At 45.1% G+C, this 26,366-nt stretch overlaps 1 protein-coding gene across 1 annotated transcript; it reads right to left on the bottom strand.

Moving 5' to 3' along the window:
* Positions 1-378: 378 nt before the first annotated feature.
* nup160 (nucleoporin 160) lies at positions 379-24,961 on the bottom strand. The gene is made up of 30 exons (XM_029697081.1): positions 24,844-24,961; positions 24,016-24,124; positions 23,046-23,256; positions 19,118-19,416; positions 18,872-18,986; positions 18,448-18,684; positions 18,196-18,293; positions 16,919-17,003; positions 15,280-15,432; positions 14,990-15,160; positions 14,680-14,779; positions 12,363-12,528; positions 11,990-12,123; positions 11,565-11,722; positions 11,275-11,411; positions 11,103-11,173; positions 10,787-10,937; positions 10,462-10,531; positions 9,054-9,152; positions 8,722-8,841; positions 6,508-6,795; positions 6,267-6,372; positions 5,917-6,138; positions 5,683-5,793; positions 5,355-5,478; positions 2,093-2,194; positions 1,779-1,920; positions 1,495-1,620; positions 1,009-1,104; positions 379-883 (listed from the first exon to the last, which is right to left on the bottom strand). Exons 1-30 carry the CDS (start codon positions 24,932-24,934, stop codon positions 800-802), a joined length of 4,176 nt encoding a protein of 1,391 aa, XP_029552941.1. The 5' UTR covers positions 24,935-24,961; the 3' UTR covers positions 379-799.
* Positions 24,962-26,366: the final 1,405 nt, after the last annotated feature.

The following is a 26,366-nucleotide window of genomic DNA, read 5'->3' on the forward strand; positions in this document are numbered from 1 at the left end:
TTGGTTACGTTATTTCATAGTTTTCTACAATGTAGAAAATAAACAAACCTTTGAGGTGTTATAAAACTTTGGAACGGTAGTGTACGTGTGGTTCTAATTGGTCTCTCAGCCCTAAATTATGTTCTACTTGCTAGGAACATTGGAATGCCTTTAAGCTAGACTCTGCAATATGACAATTTAACCTTCAATGCATGCTTACATTAGGTAAGAGCCAATGGTGCTCTTGTAAGGTTTGAATACTTCCCTGCATACATTCAGAGAAGTTGAGACGCAGAGTTCTTGTTGATTTATGAAGGAAGTTGCCCTGCTGTGTTTCATGTTGCTGAGTCTACCTTTTCAGTGTGTTCAAATACTAATAAAAATGGCATTTAGGACAACTTCTCAATACCAAGGAAAACTTTAATTGAATTACAATTTACAACAAACATGATTGTAAAAGTTCAGGCAGCAAAGTACAAAAGGACATGTTTCAATATGATTACAATGTAAAAAATACATTGTCTCCAGAGGTGAAAACACCTTGAATTGTTAGTTGGAACTCAACAATATATACAGTACATTTGAGGAACAAGCAGGTAAGATGCACTCTTTTCCTGAACTCAATCTGGTGAAGTTCATACAAAGTGTTTAATTTAACCTTAATACAAAAATAGGTGTATTTATCTTCTTCCAGAGAGTCGTGACAGTAAGCGCACCATATGGAGGGGCAGTGCTATGGCTCTTTCATTAGTCTTCCCAATACAGTTAAGAAGGTGAGGAGGAAAGATTAGTTGAGATTGAGCCTGTGTTCTGACAGGTGCTACTGGGCCTGGAGCCTTCGCCTTGTCGTCTGGTCCACCAGTTTGTGGTAGTCATTCAGCTTGTCCTGCAGTTTGTTGTATATCTGAGAGGACACAGTCATAAGAAGCATGGTGACGCGTGTTAACATTTAAACTGATGACAAAGTCAGGTTGGATGTCAGCATTGGTTGTCAAACCGCTTTAAAAACAGCATTTTAAATGGACTTACACTTGCGTTAGTCTGGGTCTCGTTGAGCGCCTGAAGGAGCTGGTCGATGGAAGTGTATGGGAGCCACACCAATGATGCTGTAGCAGAGAGGGGCCTCTGTAACACACACACACCATTAACATCTCGGACAAACATTTGGCTTTAAATCTTATCAATCCCCATTACATTTTAGAGATGAAACTCAAGTTCTCAAATGGGTAAAAACTAGTCATTGCTAGTGATTTATGCTGTAATGAGGGGTCCCCCCAAAGAAGTGAATTAAGGAACTCAGTCCAGCTTTCAATTTGCCCTTGAAAGTTGTATTAGTAGAATGCACAAGGTGCAATTACAAAATTGGGTAGTGCATCAGTTTTCCTCATGTCAGTCATTGCATACCTAAGAGAGCTATTTATAACTTGTCTGAAATGTCCAGGGGGTTGTGGGATGTTCCCCAATGCTGGAAGGGGGCCAGAGTGAAAAAGTATGGGAACCCCTGCTGTAATGTACCTCAATGCCGAAGTACTGGTGTCCCTTCCCCAGGAGAGCGTCTACGTACTCCAACACCAGCTCAGCTGCTGCCTCCAGCAGGTCATAGTTCAGGTAGAGCCGTAACAACGCTGCAGCGTCCACGCCCTGAGCAAACAGGCTTATGTTACAATACAGGGGAGCAAATGCAAATAGAAAATATATTTACGGGCTCTAATTCTTTTCGGAAAATGTGTCTTGCATCATCTCAAACGGCACAGCGTCGCATTTAGTGCAATATTAGCACAAATACTGCACTCTCTCACCTTGTAGGTGTTGACCATCCAGTCGGGCAGCGGTACACCGTGTGACAGCAGCTTGTTGATGACACAGCGATGGTGCTGAGCATTCTGTGTAGGGTGCTTCTCCAGGTAGGAGGCCAGCAGGCGCCACGCCTCATCTGTCGCACTGGGGAGGGAAAGTACAACTATTAGCATTTTTTCACTCGCACGACTTCACTTCAGCTTAATTGGTCAATTTAATATTTTTTTATGATGAACTGTTTAATATTCTCAACAGCACCACAGTGGAATTACCAACCAACTTGTACTATGAAGTGGTCAAATTTAAAACAACTAACCTTGACTCTTTAGTTGTGACGATGGTAGACAGCTGATTGGCAGCCAGCCAGTTCCAGGCTTCATTCTGACTCTCCTCTCCACCGTACTGTAACTTTATACACCTAAAAAAATAAGTTTTTGTATAAATAAAAAAGCTAGCATCACACCACTATGAACCAACAGGAATAAAACCCCTGTATGTGCATGAGAGTTCAGACAAGGCACAACTGCTTACTTTGTCCACTACAGACTAAATACAGTGCATTGGGATAGCATTCAGACCCCTTGACTTTCTCCACATTTTCTTACGTTACAGCCTTATTCTAAAATGGATTAAATTACATGTTTCCCCCATCAATCTCCACACAATACCCTATAATGACAAAGCAAAAACTGTTGCATTTTTGCAAATGTATAAAAAAAAAAGCTTATTTACATACAAGTCAAAAGTTGACACCTTGTCATTCCAGGGTTTTTATTTATACTACATTGCAGAAAAATAGTGTAGACAACAAAACTATGAAATAACACAGAATCATGTAGTAACCAAAGTGTTCATATATTTTATTTGATGAAAGCTTTGCACACGCTTGGCATTCTCTTAACCAACTTCATGAGGTAGTCACCTGGAATGCATTTAATTAATTAGGTGTGCCTTGTTAATGGGTTCAGTTGTGACAAGGTAGGGGTGGTATACATAAGATAGCCCTATTTGGTAAAAGACCAAGTCCATATTATGACAAGAACAGCTCAAATAAGCAAAGAGAAACAGTCCATTACTTTAAAGAGATGAAGGTCAGTCAATCAGGGAAATTTCAAGAACTTTGAAAGTTTAATTGCAATTGCAAAAACCATCCACCACGACTGGCGCACATGAGGACCGCCACAGGAAAGGAAGACCCAGAGTTACCTCCGCTGCAGAGGATAAGTTCATTAGAGCTTACTGCACCTCCGATTGTAGCCCAAATAAATATTTCAGAATTCAAGTAAACAGACACATCGCAACATCAACTGTTCAGAGGAGACTGTGTTGCTACAAAGAAACCACTACTAAAGGACACCAATAAGAAGAGACTTGCTTGGGCCAAGAAACGAGAGGACATTAGACTCAGGGAAATCTGTCCATTGGTCTGATGAGCCCAAATTAGATTTTTGGTTCTAACCACCGTGTCTTTGAGATGCAGAGTAGGTGAACGGATGATCTCCGCATGTGAGGTTCCCACCGTGAAGCATGGAGGAGGAAGTGTGATGGTGCTTTGCTGGTGACACTGATTTATTTAGAACTCAAGGCACACTTAACCAGCATGGCTAGCACAGCATTCTGCAGTGACACGCCATCCCATCTGGTTTGCGCTTAGTGGGACTATCATTTGTTTTTCAACAGGACAATGACCCAACAGACCTCCAGGCTGTGTAAGGGCTATTTGACCAAGAAGGAGAGTGATGAAGTGCTACATCAGATGACCTAGCCTCCACAATTGGGTTGAAGTAGGGTGATTAAGATGGTTTGGGATAAGTTTCATCGCAGAGTGAAGGGAAAGCAGCCGGCAAGTGCTCAGCATATGTGGGAATGCCAAGAGTGTGCAAAGCTGTCATCAGGGCAAAGGGTGGCTCCTTTGAAGAATTTCAAATAAAATATATTTAGATTTGTTTAACATTTTTGATTACTACATGATTGCATATGTGTTATTTTCATAGTTGTGATGTCTTCACTATTATTCTTAAATGTAGAAAATAGTAAAAAGAAAAGAAAAACCATTGAATGAGTAGGTGTCCAAACCTTTGACTGGTACTTTAAGTATTCAGACCATTTGCTATGAGACTCGAAATTATGCTCAGGTGCATCCTGTTTCCATTGATCCTCCTTGAGCTGTTTCTACAACTTGGAGTTCACCTGTGGTAAATTCAATTGATTGGACATGATTTGAAAAGGCACACACCTGTCTACATAAAGTTCCAACAGTTGACAGTGCATGTCAGAGCAAAAACCAAGCCATGAGGTTGAAGGAATTATCCATAGAGTTCCGAGACAGGATTGTGTTGAGGCACATACCTGGGGAAGGGTACCAAAAAATGTCTGCAGCTTTGAAGGTCCCCATGAACACAACGGCCTCCATCATTCTTAAATGGAAGAAGTTTGGAACCACCAAGACTCTACCTAGAGCTGGCCGCCTGGCCAAACTGAGCAATTGGGGGAGAAGGGCCTTGGTCAGGAAGGTGACCAATAACCTGGTGTTCACTGACAGAGCTCCAGAGTGGAGATGGGAGAACCTTCCAGAAGGACAACCATCTCTGCAGCACTCCACCAATCAGACCTTTATGGTAGAGTGGCCTGGTGGAAGCCACTCCTCAGTAAAAAGGCACATGACAGCCAGCTTAGAGTTTGCCAAAAGGCACCAAAAGGACTCGCAGACCATGAGAAACAAGATTCTCTGGTCTGATGATGAAACCACAATTGAACTCTTTGGACTGAAAGCAAAGCGTCACGTCTGGAGGAAAACTGGCACCATCCCTACGGTGAAGCATGGTGGTGGCAGCATCATGCTGTGGGGATGATTTTTAGCGGCAGGGACTGGGAGACTAGTCAGGATCGAGGGAAAGATGAATGGAGCAAAGTACAAAGAGATCCTTGATGAAAACCTGCTCCAGAGCGCTCAGAACCTCAGACTGGGCCAAAGGTTCACCTTCCAACAGGACAATGACCCTAAGCACACAGGCAAGACAACACAGAAGTGGTTTCAGGACAATTCTCTGAATGTCCTTGAGAGCCTTAACTTAAGCCCGATCGAACATCTCTGGAGAGGCCTGAAAATAGCTGTGCAGCGACGCTCCCCATCCAACCTAAGAACTTGAGAGGATCTGTAGAGAAGAATGGGAGAAACTCCCCAAATACAGGTGTGCCAAGCTTGTAGCGTCATACCCAAGAAGACTCAAGGCTGTAATTGCTGCCAAATGTGCTTCAACAAAGTACTGAGTAAACGGTCTGAATACTTACGTAAATGGAATGTATTTTTAATCAATTTACAAAACTTTCTAGAAACCCGTTTTTGCTTTGGCATAATAGAGTATTGTGTGTAAATTGTTTTATTTCCCCTCATCAATGTAATCAAAGGCTGTGACATAAAATGTGGAAAAAGTCAAGGGGTCTGAATACTTTCAAAATGCACTGTACATGCATAACTATGGCATTTACGTAAATCATGCAATGTCAACGAGAGATATGCATATAAATTCAAGTCACTCCGTAGAGTTCAGACTGCCCTAACGAAGCTACCAACTTACTTGAAGGCGAGCCCCTCGAAGATGGGCGTGAGGGACAGTTTGAAGGTCTGGCATAGTGAGAGGGCACAGTCAAACAGTCCTGTTTGAACCAGCAGGGACACCATCTCTACTGCAGAGGCACTGCCTGCAACACCACACACAGTACTCTATTAGATTTCTGGCAATAGATCGGGGGAGTTGTGAAGAGATGACTTGCCCTACAGGAATAAATGATCACTTAAAAGAAGAGCCAAAGGCTACAGTGAATTGACTATAGCTTACTGACTGACATTTCACCTTGACATGGTTCCTTTCATACATTTGAAGGAATTTTGTGTCAGTGTTGTACCTGCGATGGCAGCGGACGGCGGGTGGTGCTGAGCCAAGTTGAGGCGGCTACGAGCCAGGGCGTACTCCTTCTGAAGGTCCTTCAGCTCCAGGATGTCTATCTGACCACTCACTGCAGACACACGGATCAATCTACTTTAGAACCGTCATCACTTCACTGTCAGACACATTTCACAACCCAACAAATAGTAGCACATAGACGCAAAACAGCTACGGCTGTCGTATCTCGTCCCACCTGGACCAGTAGCAAACTCTCCGTCGTAGTTCCTTTTCGGTGACGCGCCAGGCCTCTCATACACGGCTCCAGAGGACGGCTGTACGATCCATGCGTAATCAGGTCTGATGAGTCGTAGACAGTTGAGGGAGGCCAGGTAACAGTTAACCTGTTTCTGGAGACCTAGCTGGGTCCTCACCTCCCTGCCCAGACGCATGCCGTACTCAAACATCACTGTACCCGCTAGAAGAGAAAACACAGTTATATAAAACGCACCATACAGAGAGAGGGACAAACAAACTGGACGGCGGTTAAAAATACCATCACCCTTTTCAAACAGCTACAAGCATTAAGTCCCAGGCTCCTCTTACCTTTCCTGTAGTTGTGTCTGTTGATGTGGAAGGCGTAGAGCAGCTCGTAGTAGTTGTGAGACATCAGGTCCACTGCTCTGGCTCTGGACTCAATGATGCTGACCACCTGCAGCCAGAGGAGGACACAAGGGGAGGGTCAAATACTGATCTAATACAATTATCTAGTGTGTCCATAATGGGCTCTAACCAAATGTAAAGAGAAAGTGTGTGTGTGTGTGTGTGTGTGTGTGTGTGTGTGTACCTCGTCGTGCAGGTTGACGTAGGAGAACTGGACCAGGTCCTGAAGTTGAGAGCGTTCACAAAGAACCACTACCAGCTGACGCAGACAGTCCAACTGCCTGCTAGAGTCAGGGTTCTGTGTGAGGGCTTCGTAGGCTTGGCTGTTGTGTCCCAGGTCCAGGTGGTGCTTGAAGATGCGGGTCCACAGGGCAGCCTGACTCCTGGGGTCGTTGACAGCCTCCGTTATGGCCAGAGTGGCTAGATGGATGACCAGCTCTGGTAGACCAACATCCTCCAGTAACCGCAACACCTAACACACACACACAATTAAACCTGCACACATATCCACATTGTGTTTCAAAGAAGGCTTTCCAATCCATAGTATTGTTGTCACGATACCAGAATTTTGACTTCGATACCGAGGCAAAAGAAATAAGCCATATCAGCTTTGAAATCAGCATATTATGCATTATGGTTTGCATATTACCACAAACAAAGTACTATGGGTAGTGAATAGATTTTCACTTTAGCTGCAAACTAGCAAGGAAAGTTAGGCCTACAAAAGCTGGAAGCTTCCGGTATCTTCTTGAATTGTAAAGTGTTCTAGCTTGTATGGACATTGTTAATTACTGTTCACAAAACAATTTCTAAATTTCTACATGCCGTTTTGTATTATTATTAGTAGTGTGTTAAGTTCTGTGCAGCATGAGCAGAGAGCTCACATGATGCAGCCCCGACTCCCAGTGCAGGCTAAGTGGAGATCTAACATGATGCAGCCCAGACTCCCAGTGCAGGCTAAGTGGAGATCTAACATGATGCAGCCCAGACTCCCAGTGCAGGCTAAGTGGAGATCTAACATGATGCAGCCCAGACTCCGAGTGCAGGCTAAGTGGAGATCTAACATGATGCAGCCCAGACTCCCAGTGCAGGCTAAGTGGAGATCTAACATGATGCAGCCCAGACTCCCAGTGCAGGCTAAGTGGGGATCTAACATGATGCAGCCCAGACTCCCAGTGCAGGCTAAGTGGAGATCTAACATGATGCAGCCCAGACTCCGAGTGCAGGCTAAGTGGAGATCTAACATGATGCAGCCCAGACTCCCAGTGCAGGCTAAGTGGAGATCTAACATGATGCAGCCCAGACTCCCAGTGCAGGCTAAGTGGAGATCTAACATGATGCAGCCCAGACTCCCAGTGCAGGCTAAGTGGGGATCTAACATGATGCAGCCCAGACTCCCAGTGCAGGCTAAGTGGAGATCTAACATGATGCAGCCCAGACTCCCAGTGCAGGCTAAGTGGAGATCTAACATGATGCAGCCCAGACTCCCAGTGCAGGCTAAGTGGGGATCTAACATGATGCAGCCCAGACTCCCAGTGCAGGCTAAGTGGAGATCTAACATGATGCAGCCCAGACTCCCAGTGCAGGCTAAGTGGAGATCTAACATGATGCAGCCCAGACTCCCAGTGCAGGCTAAGTGGAGATCTAACATGATGCAGCCCAGACTCCCAGTGCAGGCTAAGTGGGGATCTAACATGATGCAGCCCAGACTCCCAGTGCAGGCTAAGTGGAGATCTAACATGATGCAGCCCAGACTCCCAGTGCAGGCTAAGTGGAGATCTAACATGATGCAGCCCAGACTCCCAGTGCAGGCTAAGTGGGGATCTAACATGATGCAGCCCAGACTCCCAGTGCAGGCTAAGTGGAGATCTAACATGATGCAGCCCAGACTCCCAGTGCAGGCTAAGTGGAGATCTAACATGATGCAGCCCAGACTCCCAGTGCAGGCTAAGTGGAGATCTAACATGATGCAGCCCAGACTCCCAGTGCAGGCTAAGTGGAGATCTAACATGATGCAGCCCAGACTCCCAGTGCAGGCTAAGTGGAGATCTAACATGATGCAGCCCAGACTCCCAGTGCAGGCTAAGTGGAGATCTAACATGATGCAGCCCAGACTCCCAGTGCAGGCTAAGTGGAGATCTAACATGATGCAGCCCAGACTCCCAGTGCAGGCTAAGTGGAGATCTAACATGATGCAGCCCAGACTCCCAGTGCAGGCTAAGTGGGGCAGGCACAATGCGCTCGCGCTATAAGGGGGAAAATCACTGATACAGACTTGATCCATGACACATTTGACAGAAGTACCAAAAGTACTAGTACCAAACGTTTTGTTTTTATGTTCCAGTATCGAAAAAGTACCAAAGTCTCAGTATACCGTGCAACACTAATCCATAGTAACCTTGTTGTAGTACTGTAGTCTTGAGGCGGCTGTGACCTCCTCCTCCTCAGCTCCTGTCAATCTCAGCAGAAACTCCTCCTTCTCCACCTCTGTCGCTGCCTCCTGAAAACACTGCAGTGCCTGGTGAAACAAGATGACAGGACAGGGGGTAAAAAAAAAAAAAAACACGGCTAGAAACATGATTGCGATTAGAACACAACAGGCACTGATGCTACAGGTCGAAAAGCAGAGGATACAGTTACAGCCACTGCCCGTGGAACTACAGAAACAAAGTTATTTCAGAATGGTATGCTCAAATGCACTGAAAGGAAAAAACACACAGAAATACACACCTTCTGTCCCTCTCCGTTGGCCAGGTAACACTGGCCCAGCATGAAGCGGCAGGAGCCCACGTTCACCTGACACCAGGGCCCAATGAGACGCACATACTCCTGGAGAGAGAGAGAGAGAGCGTGAGAATGGATTCCATTTCAAATGCATTTGTATGATTTTCATTCAAATCTGCTATGAGATTCAATCAATACATACATCTATTGTTCCAATTGGGAAATTGGTTATGCAGTGGGGAGAAAAAAATGACAACCTAACATAACTACACTGAACAAAAATATAACCGCAACATGTAAACTGTTGGTCCCATGTTTCATGAGCTGAAATAAAAAATCCCAGACATTTTTCATACGCACAAGCTTATTTCTCTCAAATTTTGTGCAAAAAAGTTTACATCCCTGTTAGTGAGCATTTCTCCTTTGCCAAGATAATCCATCAGCCTAACAGGTGTGGCATATCAAGAAGCTGATTAAACAGCATGATCATTACACCTTCTGTTGGGGACAATAAAAGGCCAACTAAAATGTGCAGTTTTGTCACACAACAATGCCACAGATGTCTCAAGTTGAGGGATTGTGCAATTGGCATTCTGACTGCAGGAATGTGCACCAGAGCTGTTGCCAGATAGAGAAATGACCATTAAATTACCACAAGCTGCCTCCAACATCGTTTAGAGAATTTGGCAGTAAGTCCAACCAGCCTCACAACCACAGACCACGTGTAACCACGCCAGCCCAGGACCTCCACATCCGGCTTCTTCATCTGTGGGATCGTCGGAGATCAGACAGCTGATGAAAAGGTGGGTTTGCACAACCGAAGAATTTCTGCACAAACTTTCAGAAAGCGTCTAACGGAAGTTCATCTGCGTGCTCGTCGTCCTCAACAGGGTCACGACCGGATTGCAGTTCGGCGTCGTAAATGACTTCAGTGGGCAAATGCTCACCAGCGTGACAGTGGCCATCGAAGAAGTGTGCTCTTCCCGGATGAATCCGTTTCAAATGTCCCGGGCAGACAGCGTGCATGGCGTTGTGTGGGGAAATTGAAAATGTCACTGTTCTTCCATGGTCTGCATACTCACTTGTTTGGGATGGTGGATCAACGTGTACGACAGCGTGTTCCAGTACCTGCCAATATCCAGCAACTTCGCACAGCCATTGAAGTGGATTGGGACAACATTAAAACAGGCCACAATTAACAGCCTGATCAACTACGCGAAGAGACGTGTCGTACTGCATGGTCACAACAGCCGCTCATCTTTATCCCCAGTGAAATCCATAGATTAGGGCCTAGTTCATTTAATTGACTAATGTCCTTAGATGAACTGTAAAATCTTTGAAATTGTTGTTGCGTTTATATTTTTGTTCAGTATATTATGTGAGAGGGTCGTTGAGTCTGTGGGAAGTTTTTCACCTGCAGTTGTGTGTACTGGCAGTTGCCCATCAGACATTCAGGGAACTGGAAGCCTGGATTGTTAGGCCAACTAGAGAGAGTGTGTTAAGGGACAACTTCTTCATAATATACAGTACACCTCATCGCAACTCTCAGAGGTTAATAATCAAAACTTGCCTAAAGCATATCAATCTTAGCCTAGCGTACGCTAATGCCTGTGAAATAGAAGAAACACCTAGCATAAAGCAGTCCAACTCCAGTCTAGCTGCGTTTGAGGATTAGAATAGCTTTGCCTGAAGCATATAGCGACGCTAGAGCTAGCCTAGCGGTGTGTGTGTGAGGATACAGTTGCTGAGCCAGCAGGGTGACCACGCTGGAGACCATTTGGGGCCAGTGGAGTAGGGCCGTGCTCTGCTGCTGGGAGTAGATCTGGGTGATGATGGCCTTCCGCGCTACGCTCTGGTAGAACAGCTCCACAACTGTCTGAGGGCTCAACACTAAAGGGGGGGGGGGGGGGGGGGGGGGGGGGGGGGGGGGGGGGGGGTGGAAAGGATTTAGTGCGTGTTTGAGATCGACTACGTTGCAGTCAGACTTTTAATAACTACTCATTATGTGATCAAGATGAGTGATTTTGTGCCTCGCTGTGATCCCCTCAAACACACCTGATCTGTTGCTGGCCAGGGCTGGAGAATCAGACAGCTCTAAGACTGACAGGTGCTGCAGGTTGGCATCTCTGGAGAAGAAAAATCAAGTAACATTTTAGTTTCTCTGAGGAACCCTCATATACGCTGCCGGTAGTATCTGTATAGCATGGGTGGGTGTGTGTGGACGTACATGATGTCGAGGGGCACGGCAGTGGCCAGGCTCTGGCTGATTTGTTTGAGGAGATAGTAGGAGGAGAGCAGGTGAGAGGAGCGGGGGATCAGGTCCTGTTGTAGCTGGAGCAGCTGATCCCCTCCAGCCAGGAACACCTGGAAAACACACACGTTTTAAGTCAAAGGAGTAGCTTGAGATGTGAATTGCTGAAAGTGGGTATGGTATGAGTCCAAACGTCAAGAAATACTGTAACACGTGTTTACATGCTGGAGTATGTACGATTGGGCACAGTGTGTGTGTGTACGTACATTGTCTCCAAGGCGTAGGTAGAGCTGCTGCAGTATGAGTAAGTCCCTACAGAACAGGACTCTGGTCATGGCCATCTGGCAGACAGCCTGACAGATAACAGCCACCGCCACACTGCTGCCATACAGTTGGGACAGACTGATACGCACCGACAGGCCTGCTGTGACACACACAAGCGAGACACACACGTAAAAAACAAACGCACACACCAGTTTACACTTGAACCAGTCTGAGTATTTTCATTTAGAAGTCTGACCGCAGTTTGAACACAGACTAAGCTCAAACAGGATTCAGCTTAGGTTTCTACTCAAATAACAATAGAATCAAAACTTAAGGGTCGATAAAACAGACATTGCATAGCATTATCTAGGGCTAATCTGTGTTGAGATATTAGCGTTGGTAGGTCTAATATTATCTAGGAGTTTACCTGTGGTGAGAGGTCCCTCTCCTCGTGGCTCGGAGTCCGTCTCCAGGTCCATCTCTCTGATCAGCGCAGCCATGGCCGACACCGGGTTACGGATGTCCTGCAGCTTGTTCTGAATGTCCTCGATCACATTCTCACTACGATGGGAATGAAAGATGCGTAACGGTCAATCACACAACATAGCAATGCCTAAATGTGTAGGACCCATAGGAGGTCAAGAAGGTTTGTTGGTTGAAATTCAATTCATGAGAATTGAAGATCGAAAAAATGGCCAATGAGAATTTGTCAATTCATTGACTTTCAGATTTACCTCCATAGACGGTACATAGGCATTTCGAAAAAAGGTAAACTGTTGACGTGTGTGTTTTGTACTGACTTGTCATTGGCCAGTAGGTTCTCCAGCACCATCTCTGCAGCCCTCTCAGGTGACTGTAAATGTTCCAGGGCCTTCTCCATCTCATAGGCCATGTCCCCCGGCACCGCGTCACTCACCAGCCTCAGACACTGCACCAGCTGCAGCACGTCACGACTAACTTCTGGGTCTGGCCATAGGGAAACGTGGTAAAAGGGGAAACCGAGGTCAGTGGGGAGCACAGAAGAGCCAAGACATAACTAAACAGAAAGGGAAAGGATGAGTCTAGGGAGGTGTTACGGAACCAAAATGTCTACCTTACAACAACAAAACCAACTTGGTACTTTGAGCCAAAATGGCTACTTTAAATACAGTTGACAAAAATAAAACCCAGTGACTAAAGTGGGTAAAGAGCCCTCTGGATCTAAAATGGCTACTAGATCTATACATAAAATAACCAGTATACAGAGGCATGAGAGAACCAGTCAGTCCCAACGCGATACTGCATAATATGCAAGGGCTTGCAAATTTGACCAATCACTGCACATTAGAGGTCGACCGATTATGATTTTTCAACGCCGATACCGATTGGAGGACAAAAAAAAGCAGATACCGATTAAAAATCGGCCGATATAAAATAAATATTTATAACAAAATAAAACAATATATATAATAAATATAATAATGACAATTACAACAATACTGAATGAACACTTATTTTAACTTAATACATCAATAAAATCAATTTAGCCTCAAATAAATAATGAAACATGTTCAATTTGGTTTAAAAAATGCAAAAAGTGTTGGAGAAGAAAGTAAAAGTGCAATATGTGCCATGTAAAAAAGCTAACGTCTAAGTTCCTTGCTCAGAACATGAGAACATATGAAAGCTGGTGGTTCCTTTTAACATGAGTCTTCAATATTCCCAGGTAAGAAGTTTTAGGTTGTAGTTATTATAGGACTATTTCTCTCTATACCATTTGTATTTCCTTTAACTTTTGGATGTTCTTATAGGCACTATAGTATTGTCAGCCTAATCTCGGGAGTTGATAGGCTTGAAGTCATAAACAGCGCATAAACAGCTGCTGGCAAACGCAGGAAAGTGCTGTTTGAATGAATGCTTACGAGCCTGCTGCTGCCTACCACCGCTCAGTCAGACTGCTCTATCAAATCATAGACTTAATTGTAATATAATAAACACAGAAATACGAGCCTTAGGTCATTAATATGGTCAAATCCAGAAACTATCAACTCAAAAACAAAACTTTTATTCTTTCAGTGAAACACGGAACCGTTCCATATTTTATCGAACGGGTGGCATTCCTAAGTCTAAATATTGCTGTTACATTGCACAACCTTCAATGTTATGTCATAATTATGTACAATTCTGTCAAATTAATTACAGTCTTTGTTAGGAAGAAATGGTCTTCACACAGTTCGCAATGAGCCAGGCGGCCCAAACTGCTGCATATACCCTGACTCTGCTTGCACAGAACGCAAGAGAAGTGACACAATTTCCCTAGTTATTATTGCCTGCTAACATGAATTTCTTTTAACTAAATATGCAGGTTTAAAAAATATATACACTTGTGTAGTGATTTTAAGAAAGGCATTGATATTTATGGTTAGGTACATTGGTGCCACGACAGTGCTTTTTTCGCAAATGCGCTTGTTAAATCATCACTCGTTTGGCGAAGTAGGCTGTGATTCGATGCTAAATTAACGGGCACCGCATTGATTATATGCAACGCAGGACAAGCTATTTACACTAGTAATATCATCAACCATGTGTAGTTAACTAATGATTATGTTAAGATTCATTTATTTTTACAAGTTTAATACTAGCTAGCAACTTACCTTGGCTCCTTGCTGCACTCGCGTAACAGGCAGTCTCCTCGTGGAGTGCAATGTAAATCGGCCATATATAGGCGTCCAAAAATGCAGATTACCGATTGTTATGAAAACTTGAAATTGGCCCTAATTAATCGGCCATGCCGATTAATCGGTCGCACTCTACTGCACATAACATTCAAATCCCAATAATATCACATAAAACTGACCCATCACCACAGTACAAAAAGATAGCTCGCAATTTCAACCAATCACCACACATTTGCCGCATAATATTGTTCAATCAAGCCACGTGTCAAACTTTTTCCCCTCGGTCAGCACAATTTTTGCGACAAATTGGACAAAACCAATGCATATCGCCATGCGAAATGTCAGAATTGCCGCAGCCAAATCAAGCATTTCGCCCGCAAATATCACAAACAAATCCCGTGAAATTCTGGAGGGACTGACCAGTAGCGGACAGCAAAAGGGTTTGGAGAAAGGTCTTTACCTTCAGTGACAGGCGTCTCCTCCTCTGAGAACAGGTACTCGTCAAAGGACAGGTACAGGTGGTCCACAGCAAAGCAGGGCAGCAGGAACGACACAAAGCCCTTGAATAAACACAGTCATTCACTGATTGACAAAAATCCGGGAAAGATATCCAGAAATACTTTTAATAGAAACGGGGTCCCCTTAGTCCCTTTTGGGATAGATGGTCCTGAAGAAACTACGCAGAAAACATAAAACAAACAGACACGTATAAGAGAGTTGTGTGTGTTTAAGACATGGAGCTGTACGTGTGCGTGCCTCTCCTTCCGTACCTTCTTGAGCAAACAGACCATGTGTGTGTGTGGGTTGAGCAGTAGGCCGAGCGGAGTGGCCAGAGCCTCCTGGTACTGCAGACAGCAGGCGTAGAATTTAGACCAGAACTCCACTTGCAGCTGCCTGTACTCCTCCTGGCTAAACTCAAACTCTGTCACACTGCTCTGCAGCTACATCAGGGGAGAGAGGGGAATACATATTGAAAAACCAGCAGAAACCAGTCAATATTTAAAAAAGGGAGGAAAAGGGGAGAGCGAGAGCGAATAAGCAAAGAGCTGGTCTAGCTTACCTCGTTCTCCACAGCCACCGTCACTTCTTTCTTGAGGGTCTCCCAGGGGAGGTCAGCAATTCTCTCTGTGCCTCTCCTGTAAATCTGTAAGGCTTTGACTATAGCAGAGGCAGTGAATCTCAGGGGGGAGAATAGCATGTCCAGGTAGGTCTCCTGTCATAACACAAAGACAAATTAGCTTGATTATAAAGTGTAGCGTTATTCTTGTGGGGAGGCCCAATAGTGACAATATGGAAAAAGAGGATACTTGTTTCGGGAGAGTTGATCAATTGTAGGGACGTGGATCTCCCCCTTCAAGATGATTCAAATCTAGTAGCATGGGCTCCGATGAGATACGCTTTAGTTTGAAACGATTCGGTTTGTTTAGAGGATCGAAACGATGCATAAACACATTCATTTTCCCTTCTAAATTAAAATCTGTTGCTGATGGAGCTCCTGAGCTGGGCCTCTCTGAACTAACTTCTCTCCTTGTGTGTTTGTGTAAATTATGTCCATGGTGTACGTAAAGGGAAAAGGGGATAACCTAGTCAGATGTACAACAATGCATTCAACTGAAATCTGAATCAGAAAGGTGCGGGGGGGCTGCTATAATCGACATCCACGTCTTCGGCGCCCGGGGAACAGTGGGTTAACTGCCTTGCTCAGGGGGCTCCCGTGTCGGCCATGCAGTGCGGCTCACGAAAGTGATTAGAGCCGTTACGACATCATCAACTTTCCCCTGTACATCTAAAAATGGACATACCGACTCTTTAAACCTGGACTCCACGTCCGTTTGCGATATTACAACAAAGGAGTTATTGGGCATCATTGCACAAGCGATAGAAGAGCGCGATACATACTGTAATGATTATTTTTTTTTTTTATCATGTTGAGCAACGCTCCTCAACTCTGCAACAAAAACAATAACGGTGGTGTGGCGGCCAGTGCCGCCGTTTTCTCCTAAAGCAAAACCACCAAAACTACTACTGACGGTGAACCTGAACAATCAGAAGTAAAATCCTAAGTAAGCACAGATCAGCAGTTATAACTTCACGAGAGTTGTCTCCAGTAGCTTGCTTTTATTCCGGTAAAACAACGCATTTCAGAACAATAACCCAGCAAATTTGATTGGTTATCACTAAACTCATAAAAGCTAATAGTGCGCGCAAGCCATTTTTACAAGCAGTTGAAAGCCGAAGGTGCCGCGAAGCTGCGCAAGGCGTGTAGTTTGACGCGGCTACTGATATTGCCTGGGGTTGTTTACGACTAGTAAATCAATGACCGTCAACGCAGTTACATGCTTAGATCCACACTGAAGGACAGGGCGCACCAGTTGTGAAAGGAATCTTCGGAAGGTAGAAAGAAAGTAATATGAGAATTTTTTTTTATTCAACCGGTAATTCGTAACGTCTTAAAATGGATTTTCTGACCAATGCATGCTACATTTGAATCCGTTTGGGGTCCCGCAGACAGATGATCTCATCTTAAACATTTGACCCAGGGACCGATGCGTATTGGTGAATCGTTACACCCCTAATCAATTGCAATGATGTATGGATAGAGGGCAAAGTCATACTTTTTCTTTTTTTTAAAGAAAATTCTGATTAATCAGTTCAAATCACAATTGAAATCAGCGGTGAATGATGTGGTGTTGTCTTACCCTGGGGTCCTGGTCTGCTCCGATGTGGACCTCCTCCTCAGGGGCAGGCTGCACAAAAACCTGGTTCCACTGACCTGCCGTGGAACTAAGACATATCATAAAGGAGGTTAAAAAAATAAATAAATGACCACACTCCAAATAATATTATTTTGGATATATTGATATAGACTTTATTAGGTACACCCATCTAGTACCCAGTCAGACACCCCTTTGCCTCCAGAACTACCTGAAATCTTTGGGGCATATTACAAGTTGTCAGAAGCGTTCCACAGAGTTGTTGGTCCATGCTGACGCAATGGCATCACGCAGTTGCTGCAGATAGGACGGCAGTACATTCATGCTGCGAACAGTCCGTTCCATCTCATCCTGAAGATGCTCTATTGGGTTGAGGTCTGGGGACTGACCAGGCCACTCAAGTAAACTGAACTCACTGTCATGTTCCAGGCAATGTTTTTCCACTCCTCTGTTGTCCAGCGTTGGTGATCGCGTGCCCACTGGAGCTGCTGCTTCTTGTTTTTAGCTGATAGGAGTGTAAATCCGCCGTGGTCGTCTGCTGCAATAACCCATCTGTGGCAAGGATCGACGAGTTGTGTGTTCCGAGATGCCCTTCTACACACTGTTGTACTGCTCCGTCATTTGTCTGTTTGTGACCCGCCTGTTAGCTTGCATGATTCTTGCCATTCTCCTTCGACCTCTCATCAACAAGCTGTTTTTGCCCACAGGACTGCCGCTGACTGGACGTTTTTTTGTTTGTCACACCATTCTCAGTCAACCCTAAACACGGTTGTGCGTGAAAAGCCCACGAGTGGGCGGACGTTTCTGAGATGCTGGATCTGGCGCGCCAGGCACTGACGATCATACCGCACCCAAAGTCTCTTAGGTCACTCGCTTCGCTCGTCGAATGCTGCGATGCCGGCCTGCCTGCATTATATAAACAAGCCACGTAACTCCCTGTCTGTAGGTGCGACCCGGGACGGCAGGTAGCCTAGTGGTAAGAGCATTGGGCTAGTAGCCGAAAGGTTGCTAGATCGAATCCCCGAGCTAACAAGGTAAAAACCTGTCGTTCTGCCCCTGAACAAGGCAGTTAACCCACTGTTTCCCGGTAGGCCGTCATTGTAAATAAGAATTTGTTCTTAACTGACTTGCCTAGTTAAATAAAGGTAAAATAAAAATACATTTTCGTGAACGGGGTGGTGTACCTAGAAAACTGGCCGTTGAGTGTATAAGCATAGGAGTCCATTACACTATCCAAAGGATAATCTAAGTGTAATACTCACTGTTCAAAGTTGATGTATTTCACCACGGTCTGGTTGGTATCGTCCAGCCACAGGCCCCAGATGTCCGTGGAGGTCAGAGCAAAGTCCACCAGTGTCTCCTGAACACATTAATACAGGAGAGCAGTCAAAACAGTCCATTACTGATGAGATTTTCCTTTAAAATATTATCCTACCTACACACACATTACAGCCGCATCAGCTAACAAAAATCTCTCTCCCACTAACAGAGTCAACCCGCCTCTCTCCACGTACCTGTGTGGCGAAAAGCGAGGATATGTGGTCCAGGCTGTAGCGGTTGTTGTCCGTTGCCACCAGCTGCAGAACAGTGAACTGTCCCCTGGAAGGTACGGCCAGGTATACGGCCAGACACAGCCCCGTAGAGGGGGAGAAGGCTAGCCGCAGCCGATGGCCCTGCCCTGGGGAACCCTTCACGCCGCGGCACGCTGGCATGTACTCCAACATGTCAGTCTCCATCAGACACACCTGGTCCTGTAGGAGGGAGGGACATCATTTTAGCAAAAACTTTTTTTAGGTATCAATTAGGCCTACTTTTACATTCAAATGAAAAATGAAGCTTAACATCCTTCCTCTAAAGGACATCTCTTGGCAAAACACACAGGTATGCTTCTGAACTGCGGCTAATGCAGACTGACCACAGTATTTCTACGGGACTGACCCTAAAGGACCACATGCGTAGTTTATGGTCCTGACACAGAGCGAAGATGAAGGTGTCGTCCTCCAGTTCCCTTACTGCCAGACTCAGGGCCAAGTCCCCAGGACTCTGCTCACCTCTGGATGGGACACAGGAGCACAGGGAGGGTTACACACACACACAATAAAACCAGTGTTGCTTTACACAATGGGGCTATGGCACGGACCCAGACTCAACCTATTCATGGACAACAACAACATGATTTCTAACCTGATTGCAGTTGGCATCCAGCCAGCGAGTCTCTGCATTACAGAGCTCCTCTTCAGCTCCAGAACGGTCATGCTACCCTGTGTGTCATGTGGGGGCAGTGTGATGACCAGGATGCCCCCAGCAGGTGAAGCCAGGGCATAGTGGGCCTCTCCCTGGTGGCTGAGCCAGGCTGCTGAGGCGGTGGGGCCTGCTGTCTGGCCTACGGGGCTGGGGATCACCGCGCTGTGGGCTGGGTCTTGAAGACTCAGCTTCCCCACGTCTGTGAAGATAGACTGCATCTGGAGCTCTGTCACCAGCTCCTGTAGAAGAGAGGTGAGGAAGGAGAAAGCATATTTGTATACAAATCTAATTTTATTTGTCACATGCTTCGTGAACAGGTGTAGACTAACTGGGAAATGCTTACTTACAGGCCCTTTCCACCAATGCAGAGAGAAAAATAGAAAGAGCATAACACGAGGAATAAATACACAATGAGTAATGACAACTTAGCTATATACACGGAGCACCAGTACCAAATCAATGTGCAGGGGTACGAGGTCATTGAGATAGATATGTACATATAGGTAGGGGTAAAGAGACTAGGCAACAGGATAGATATAATAAGCAGTAGCAACAGTGTATGTGATGAGTCAAGAATTAGTGCAAAGGGGATCCATGCAGATATGGGTAGCTATTTGGTTAACTATTTAGCTGTTCAGGGTCCTGTTGGTTCCAGACTTGGTGCATTGGTACCGCTTGCCGTGCTTGGCAACTTGGGTTGCTGGAGTCTATTTTTAGGGCCTCCCTCTGAGACCGCCTGGTATAGAGGTCCAGGATGGCAGAGAGCTCAGCCCCAGTGATGTACTCTGTAGCGCCTTGCGGTCTGATGCCAAGCAGTTGCCATACCAGGCGGTGATGCAACCTGTCAGGATAGCTGTAGAACTTAGAGTATCCAAGGGCCCATGCCAAACCTTTTCAGCCTCCTGAGGGTGAAGAGGCGTTGTCGTGCCTTCTTTACGACTGTGTTGGTGTGTGTGGACCATGTAAATTCCTTAGTGATGTGGACACAGAGGAACTTGAAGCTCTTGACCCACTCCACCCCAGTCGATGTGGATGGGGGGCGTGCTTGGCCCTCCATTTCCTGTAGTCCACGATCAGCTCCTTTGTCTTGCTGATGTTGAGGGAAAGGTTGTTGTCCTGGGCTGGCACCACGCTACCAGGTCACTAACCTCCTCCCTATAAGCCGTCTCAATGTCCCCGAGGGGCCTCCGTGTAGAGGCACAGCGTGGCGGATGTGTTGTTGTTGCCTACACTCACCACCTGGGGGCGGCCTGTCAGGAAGTCCAAGATCCAGTTGCAGAGGGAGGTTCTCTGTCCCGGGGTCCTGAGCTTAGAGAGCACTATGGTGTTGAACGCTGAGCTGTAGTCAATGAACAACATTCTCACATAGGTGTTCCTCTTATCCAGGTGGGAGAGGGCAGTGTGGAGTGCAAGAGAGATTGCATCATCTGTGGACCTGTTGGGGCGGTATGTGAATTGGAGTGGGTACAGGGCGTCTGGGATGATGTGTTGATGTGAGCCATGACCAGCCCTCCAAACCATTTTATGGCTACAGATGTGGGTGCAATGGGGCGGTAGTCATTTACAGGTTACCTTGTCGTTCTTGCGTACAGGGACTACTGAGGTCTGCTTGAAACCAGTTACACAGGATACCGAAACTTCTGTACTTTGATACTAGAACATGAAAAACAGTTTGGTGGTCGAATTTGTTAGTTTCGGTACTTCTGTCAAATGTGTCTCACGGATCAAGTCTATCAGCGCAGCCAATGCCCCACTTATAGCACACCGTGCCTGCTCCACTTAGCCTGCACTCGGAGTCTGGGCTGCATCATGTTACCTCCCTTCATGCTGCACAGAAGTTAACACACTTGAATAATGGGACACAGCACGTAGACATTTTGAAACTGTTCTCAAAACAACGTCCATACAGGCTAAAACACTTTACAATACAACAAGATACCGGTAGCTTCCAGCTTTGCAGTCGAACTTTGCTTGCTAGCTTACAGCCGAAGCCAACATCAATTCCCTACCCCTAGTACCTTGTTTGGGATAATATGCCAACCATAACACAAAACATGCTGATTGCCACCGAAACTTTATTCATTCACTTAAATATCAGTCGCTCTCTCTCACCTCTCCCAAAGATGATCTATTGCCTCAGCGAACTGACTGAATAGGGCTCCGACGGGCTGCCCCCGTCTTGCCTCGTGATTGACGTTATTACTGGTTAAAGAAACAGCGTGCACTTTTATAAAATAAAGCTACTTCTATGCAAATGTTGTTGCTCAGTACAATGAAATAAATCCTAAATGGAAGGGTTACAGATTTTCATGGGGCTACAGATGTCAGCCAAAACAAGCTCAGTCACTCAATGCATGCACACGCACTCACCTGTATTGTGAATAGGCCAAGGCTACATCTTGATTTACCCGTTTTATCAAGAGATTTACCACTCAAATTACCATTATGTTATGTAGTTTGGTAAAACTAAGTCAAATGTATTGTATGATTGTACAATGAATGCATACATGGCTGTCTGAAAATGTTTTACATAAAATTATAATGTAATGATATTGAACTCAAAAGATTCCCAATGATTGAACAGCGCAGTAGCTGAGTTTATCCATCTGGACCAAGTGCAATTCTGTGACTTGGGCTAATATGCCTTTTTTTTGTTCCCGTGGTATCGTTTTGGTATTGAGTAAAGTGATTGTACTAAGTATTGTGACACTAAACCTGGTATTGAAGTAAAAATGCTGGTATTGTGACAACCCTACACATTTTATTTTAGGAATTACAGACAGGGTCAAGTTGAAAATGTCAGGGACGACACTTGGCAGATGATCAGCGCGCGATCTGAGTTCATGTCAGGGTACTCAGTCTGGCCCCGAAGCCTTGTGAATGTTAATATGTTTTAAGATCTTACTCACATCAGTTACGGAGAGCGCGATCACAGTTGTCTGGAACAGTTGGTGCTCTCATGCATGGTTCCGTGTTGGTTGCCTCAAAGCGAGCATAGAAGGCATTTAGCATGTCTGGTAGGCTGGCGTCACTGGGCAGCACATGGCTGGGTTTTTCTTTGTAACCTATGAGAGATTGATTGCCCTGCCACAGCCAATGAGCGTCAGAGCCAGCATAGTAGGATTTGATCTTAGTCTTGTATTAACGCTTTCCTGTTTAATGGCTCGCCGGAGGTCGTAGCGGGATTTTTTAGAAGCATCTGGATTAATGCCCCTATCCTTGATAGAGGCAGCTCTAGCCATTAGCTCAGTGCGGATGTTGCCTTTAATCCATGGCTTCTGGTTGGGATATGTACGTACTGTCATTGTGGGAACGACGTCGTCGATGAACTTATTAATGAAGCCGGTGACCGATGTGGTAAACTCCTCAATGTTATTATATGAATCCCTGAACATATTCCAGTCTGTGCTAACGAAACAGTCCTGTAGCTTAGCATCCGCTTCGTCGGACAACTTCCGTATTGAGCACATCACTGGTACTTGACGTTTTAGTTTTTGCTTGTAAGCAGGAGGATAGAGTTATGATCAGATTTGCCATAAGGCGAGGGAGACCCTTATATGCATTTCTGTGTGTGGAGTAAAGGTGATCAAGAGTTGTCACCTCTAGTTGCACAGGTGACATGCTGGTAAAGATTTGGTCAAACGGATTTCAGTTTCCCCACATTAAAATCACAGGCCACGAGAAGCGGCGCCTCTGGATGTGCATTTTCTTGTTTGCTTACAATGCAGTGGTTTGAGGGAGTGCCTAAGATTGTGCTGCGCTGTCAACCAAAATGTTCCTCAAATTATTTTCCCAACTCCACCCCTGCTTCGGACATACTTTTCATGCATTTTGGTTTAGAAACGTTCTAAATAAAAGAGGGACTTACGCTGCGGTACATGCGTGTGGGGTGTGGCAGCACCAGCCGGTGCACGGTCTGATTGGTGACAATGAGGATGATGACATTGTTGAGGGTCTCCTGGATGTGTACACCTCCAGGCAGCAGGGGGCAGTGTGTGATCTTGAGTTTAACAGCATTGTTCAGTAGGTTGGTGTCCAGAGACTGCTCCACCAGCTGAACTGTGTCCCCAGAGGTGGACCTGGAGAGAGGACATAGATGAGACAGCATGCCAATTCCAATGAAGGCCTCAGGAAGCTGTGTTTGTTCTACACGTCAAATTAAATCGACATTGACACATGGCTAGCCCGGGTCAGTGCCATCTGCATCGTGTGGCTTCTCAGTCTGGAAACTGTGTGATAGAACCCATGTCACACACAGTAGTCCTCCAAGACTAGTCTAGGACAGTCTGGCAAGAGAACACAGTCTGGCTATAGATTTAAATCAACGCTGGTATGTTGTCAAAAGATCAAAAAACAGAACAAGTATATAAGAACATTCAGACAGACAAAAAAAAAACACCAACACAAAGTGCCTTAAGGAGTTGGGCTACCGTGAGCCGCAAGAACAGCTTCAATGCGCCTTGGCAAAGATTTTACAAATGTCTGGAATTCGACACCATTATTCCATAATTTTGCCGTTTTGTTATTGGTGGTGGAAAACGATGGCTCAGGCACCGCTCCAGAATCTCCAATAAGTGTTCAATTGGGTTGAGATCTGGAGACAGACACATGCATCCTTTAAGCACACTTTACTGCTTTGAGACCCCTCTTTCAAAGTCAGAGATCTCTTCTTCTAGCCATGGCAGCCAAAAAAAAGCAATTTTTATACATGACGGGATGTTAACTGCTTAATTAACTCAGGAACCACACCTGTGTGGAAACTTTCAATATACTTTGGATCCCTAATTTACTCCAGTGTTAACTTTCATTTTGGCAGTTACCTACATACCACAACTCACCAGTGTATGCATCTGTTGCTAGTGATGGACAGGAGTTTTCCACTCTCCTCATAATGAAAGCCTCCTGCGCTGTCTGGGTATTTTACACCGCCAGGAAGAGCATTCAGACCTGTTGAGAAACCATACATGTCGTCTGGTCAGTTCCAATAGAATGTTGCATAGTGGCTTTGCTTGTTGACACTCTCAAACTGTGTTGGTCTGACACGGACAGGTGGTTAAACAACTTGCTAGGTTTGTTGGGACTGTGCCGGAGTCCAGACTGACCAACAACTTTGTGTCCAATAACTACGGTTGCTAACGTTAGCGATCAATGAATGATATATCAAAAAAGCAGACATTTATACATTTCCTATACGAATACATGTCAATATAAAACCAATAGTTTAACATTGCCTTTCAGAATCTGGAAGCCATCGCTACAGTATGCTATAAAACGAGCAGACCGTGGTCAAAAGCGGTTAGCTAGCTAACGGTAGCTAACAACCTGCTTATGTTATGCGCTAGAATACTGATAATTGAAAATCATTTCGGCGTACGGTGTAGATAAGCGAAGTATCTAGCTATAAATTGGGGTTGTGGTGCTCGGGAGCAACACAATAAACCTGCAGAGGACACAGTTACCTTGCTTGCTATCTTATTAGCGCACACCACACGCCCGCTCCATGGATGTCAGTAGCTAACGTTAGCTAACTAACCAACACATTGAGCTAGCGCGTAAGCGGCCCTAATGGTGAGTCACTCACGACCTCACTACAGCGTTAGTCACAAAAACCTTTCATATCAGTAAATAGAAAGCGGAACAATATTTTAATATTCACAAAGTTTTACCGGGGTTTACAGTTATCTCCCGGAATCTTGGTAGGGTTTCCCTCTCAAATCCACATATCTCTATAAAACTCCTTTCCAAGACCGCCGCCATCTTCACCGCATTGACTTGTGGGATTGAATGACCGCCTTCTGGCCTTTCAAAAATTTAAAGCTGTAGCCACAGATGGAACAGTGAGTGGGTTAGTTAAAAACATATTTGCTGTAGCTCTCGAAAGACAAGTGAACCTCTCTTGCTTCTCTCTCATCATCAAACATCGCTCCCATGTTGTCTCTGTCATAATAAAACATCATAGCCACGTTGAAGTCGGAAGTTTACATACACCTTAGCCAAATACATTTAAACTCAGTTTTTCACAATATCTGACATTTAATCCGAGTAAAAATTCAGTCTTAGGTCAGTTAGGATCACCACTTTATTTTAAGAATGTGAAATGTCAGAATAATAGTAGAGAGAATGATTTCTATTTTATTTATTTCATCACATTCTCAGTGGGTCAGAAGTTTACATACACTCAATTAGTATTTGGTAGCATTGCCTTTAAATTGTTTAACTTGGGTCAAATGTTTCAGGTAGCCTTCCACAAGCTTCCTACAATAAGTTGGGTGAATTTTGGCCCATTCCTCCTGACAGAGCTGGTGTAACTGAGTCAGGTTTGTAGGCCTCCTTGCTCGCACACACTTTTTCAGTTCTGCCCACAAATTTTCTATGGGATTGAGGTCAGGGCTTTGTGATGGCCACTCCAATACCTTGACTTTGTTGTCCTTTTAAGCCATTTTGCCACAATTTTGGAAGTGTGCTTGGGGTCATTGTCCATTTGGAAGACCTATTTGTGACCAAGCTTTAACTTCCTGACTGATGTTTGAGATATTGCTTCAATATATCCACATAATTTTCCATCCTCATGATGCCATCTATTTTGTGAAGTGCCCCAGTCCCTCCTGCAGCAAAGCACCCGCACAACATGATGCTGCCACCCCCGTGCTTCACGGTTGTGATGGAGTTCTTTGGCTTGCAAGCCCCCCCCTTTTCCTCCAAACATAATGATGGTCATAATGGCCAAACAGTTCTATTTTTGTTTCATCAGACCAGAGGGAATTTCTCCAAAAAGTATGATCTTTGTCCCCATGTGCTATTACAAACCGTAGTCTGTCTTTTTTATGGTGGTTTTGGAGCAGTGGCTATAGATATAGATACTTTTGCACCTGTTTCCTCCAGCATTTTCACAAGGTCCTTTGCTGTTGTTCTGGGATTGATTTTCACTTTTCGCACAAAAGTGCGTTCATCTCTAGGAGACAGAACGCGTCTTCTTCCTGAGCGGTATGACGACTGCGTGGTCCCATGGTATTTATACTTGCGTACTATTGTTTGTACAGATGAACATGGTACCTTCAGACATTTGGAAATTGCTCCCAAGGATGAACCAGGGATGAAATTAGGCCTTGAAATACATCCACAGGTACACCTCCAATTGACTCAAATGATGTCCATTTGCCTATCAAAAGCTTCTAAAGCATCACATCAT

The sequence above is a fragment of the Salmo trutta genome, chromosome 17 (genome assembly GCF_901001165.1).
Source record: "Salmo trutta chromosome 17, fSalTru1.1, whole genome shotgun sequence".
Lineage (NCBI taxonomy): Eukaryota > Metazoa > Chordata > Actinopteri > Salmoniformes > Salmonidae > Salmo > Salmo trutta.

What these genes read in the sequence shown, in the direction of transcription:
- nup160 (XM_029697081.1), bottom strand. Translation starts at nt 24,934, where the DNA reads ATGGCGGCGGTCTTGGAAAGGAGTTTTATAGAGATATGTGGATTTGAG. An exon ending in GGAGATAACTGTAAACCCCG is followed by an intron (nt 24,125 to 24,843) that starts GTAAAACTTTGT and finishes GTTTCTCAACAG; the next exon opens with GTCTGAATGCTCTTCCTGGC. An exon ending in ACGTCAACCTGCACGACGAG is followed by an intron (nt 6,373 to 6,507) that starts GTACACACACAC and finishes CTCTGGCTGCAG; the next exon opens with GTGGTCAGCATCATTGAGTC.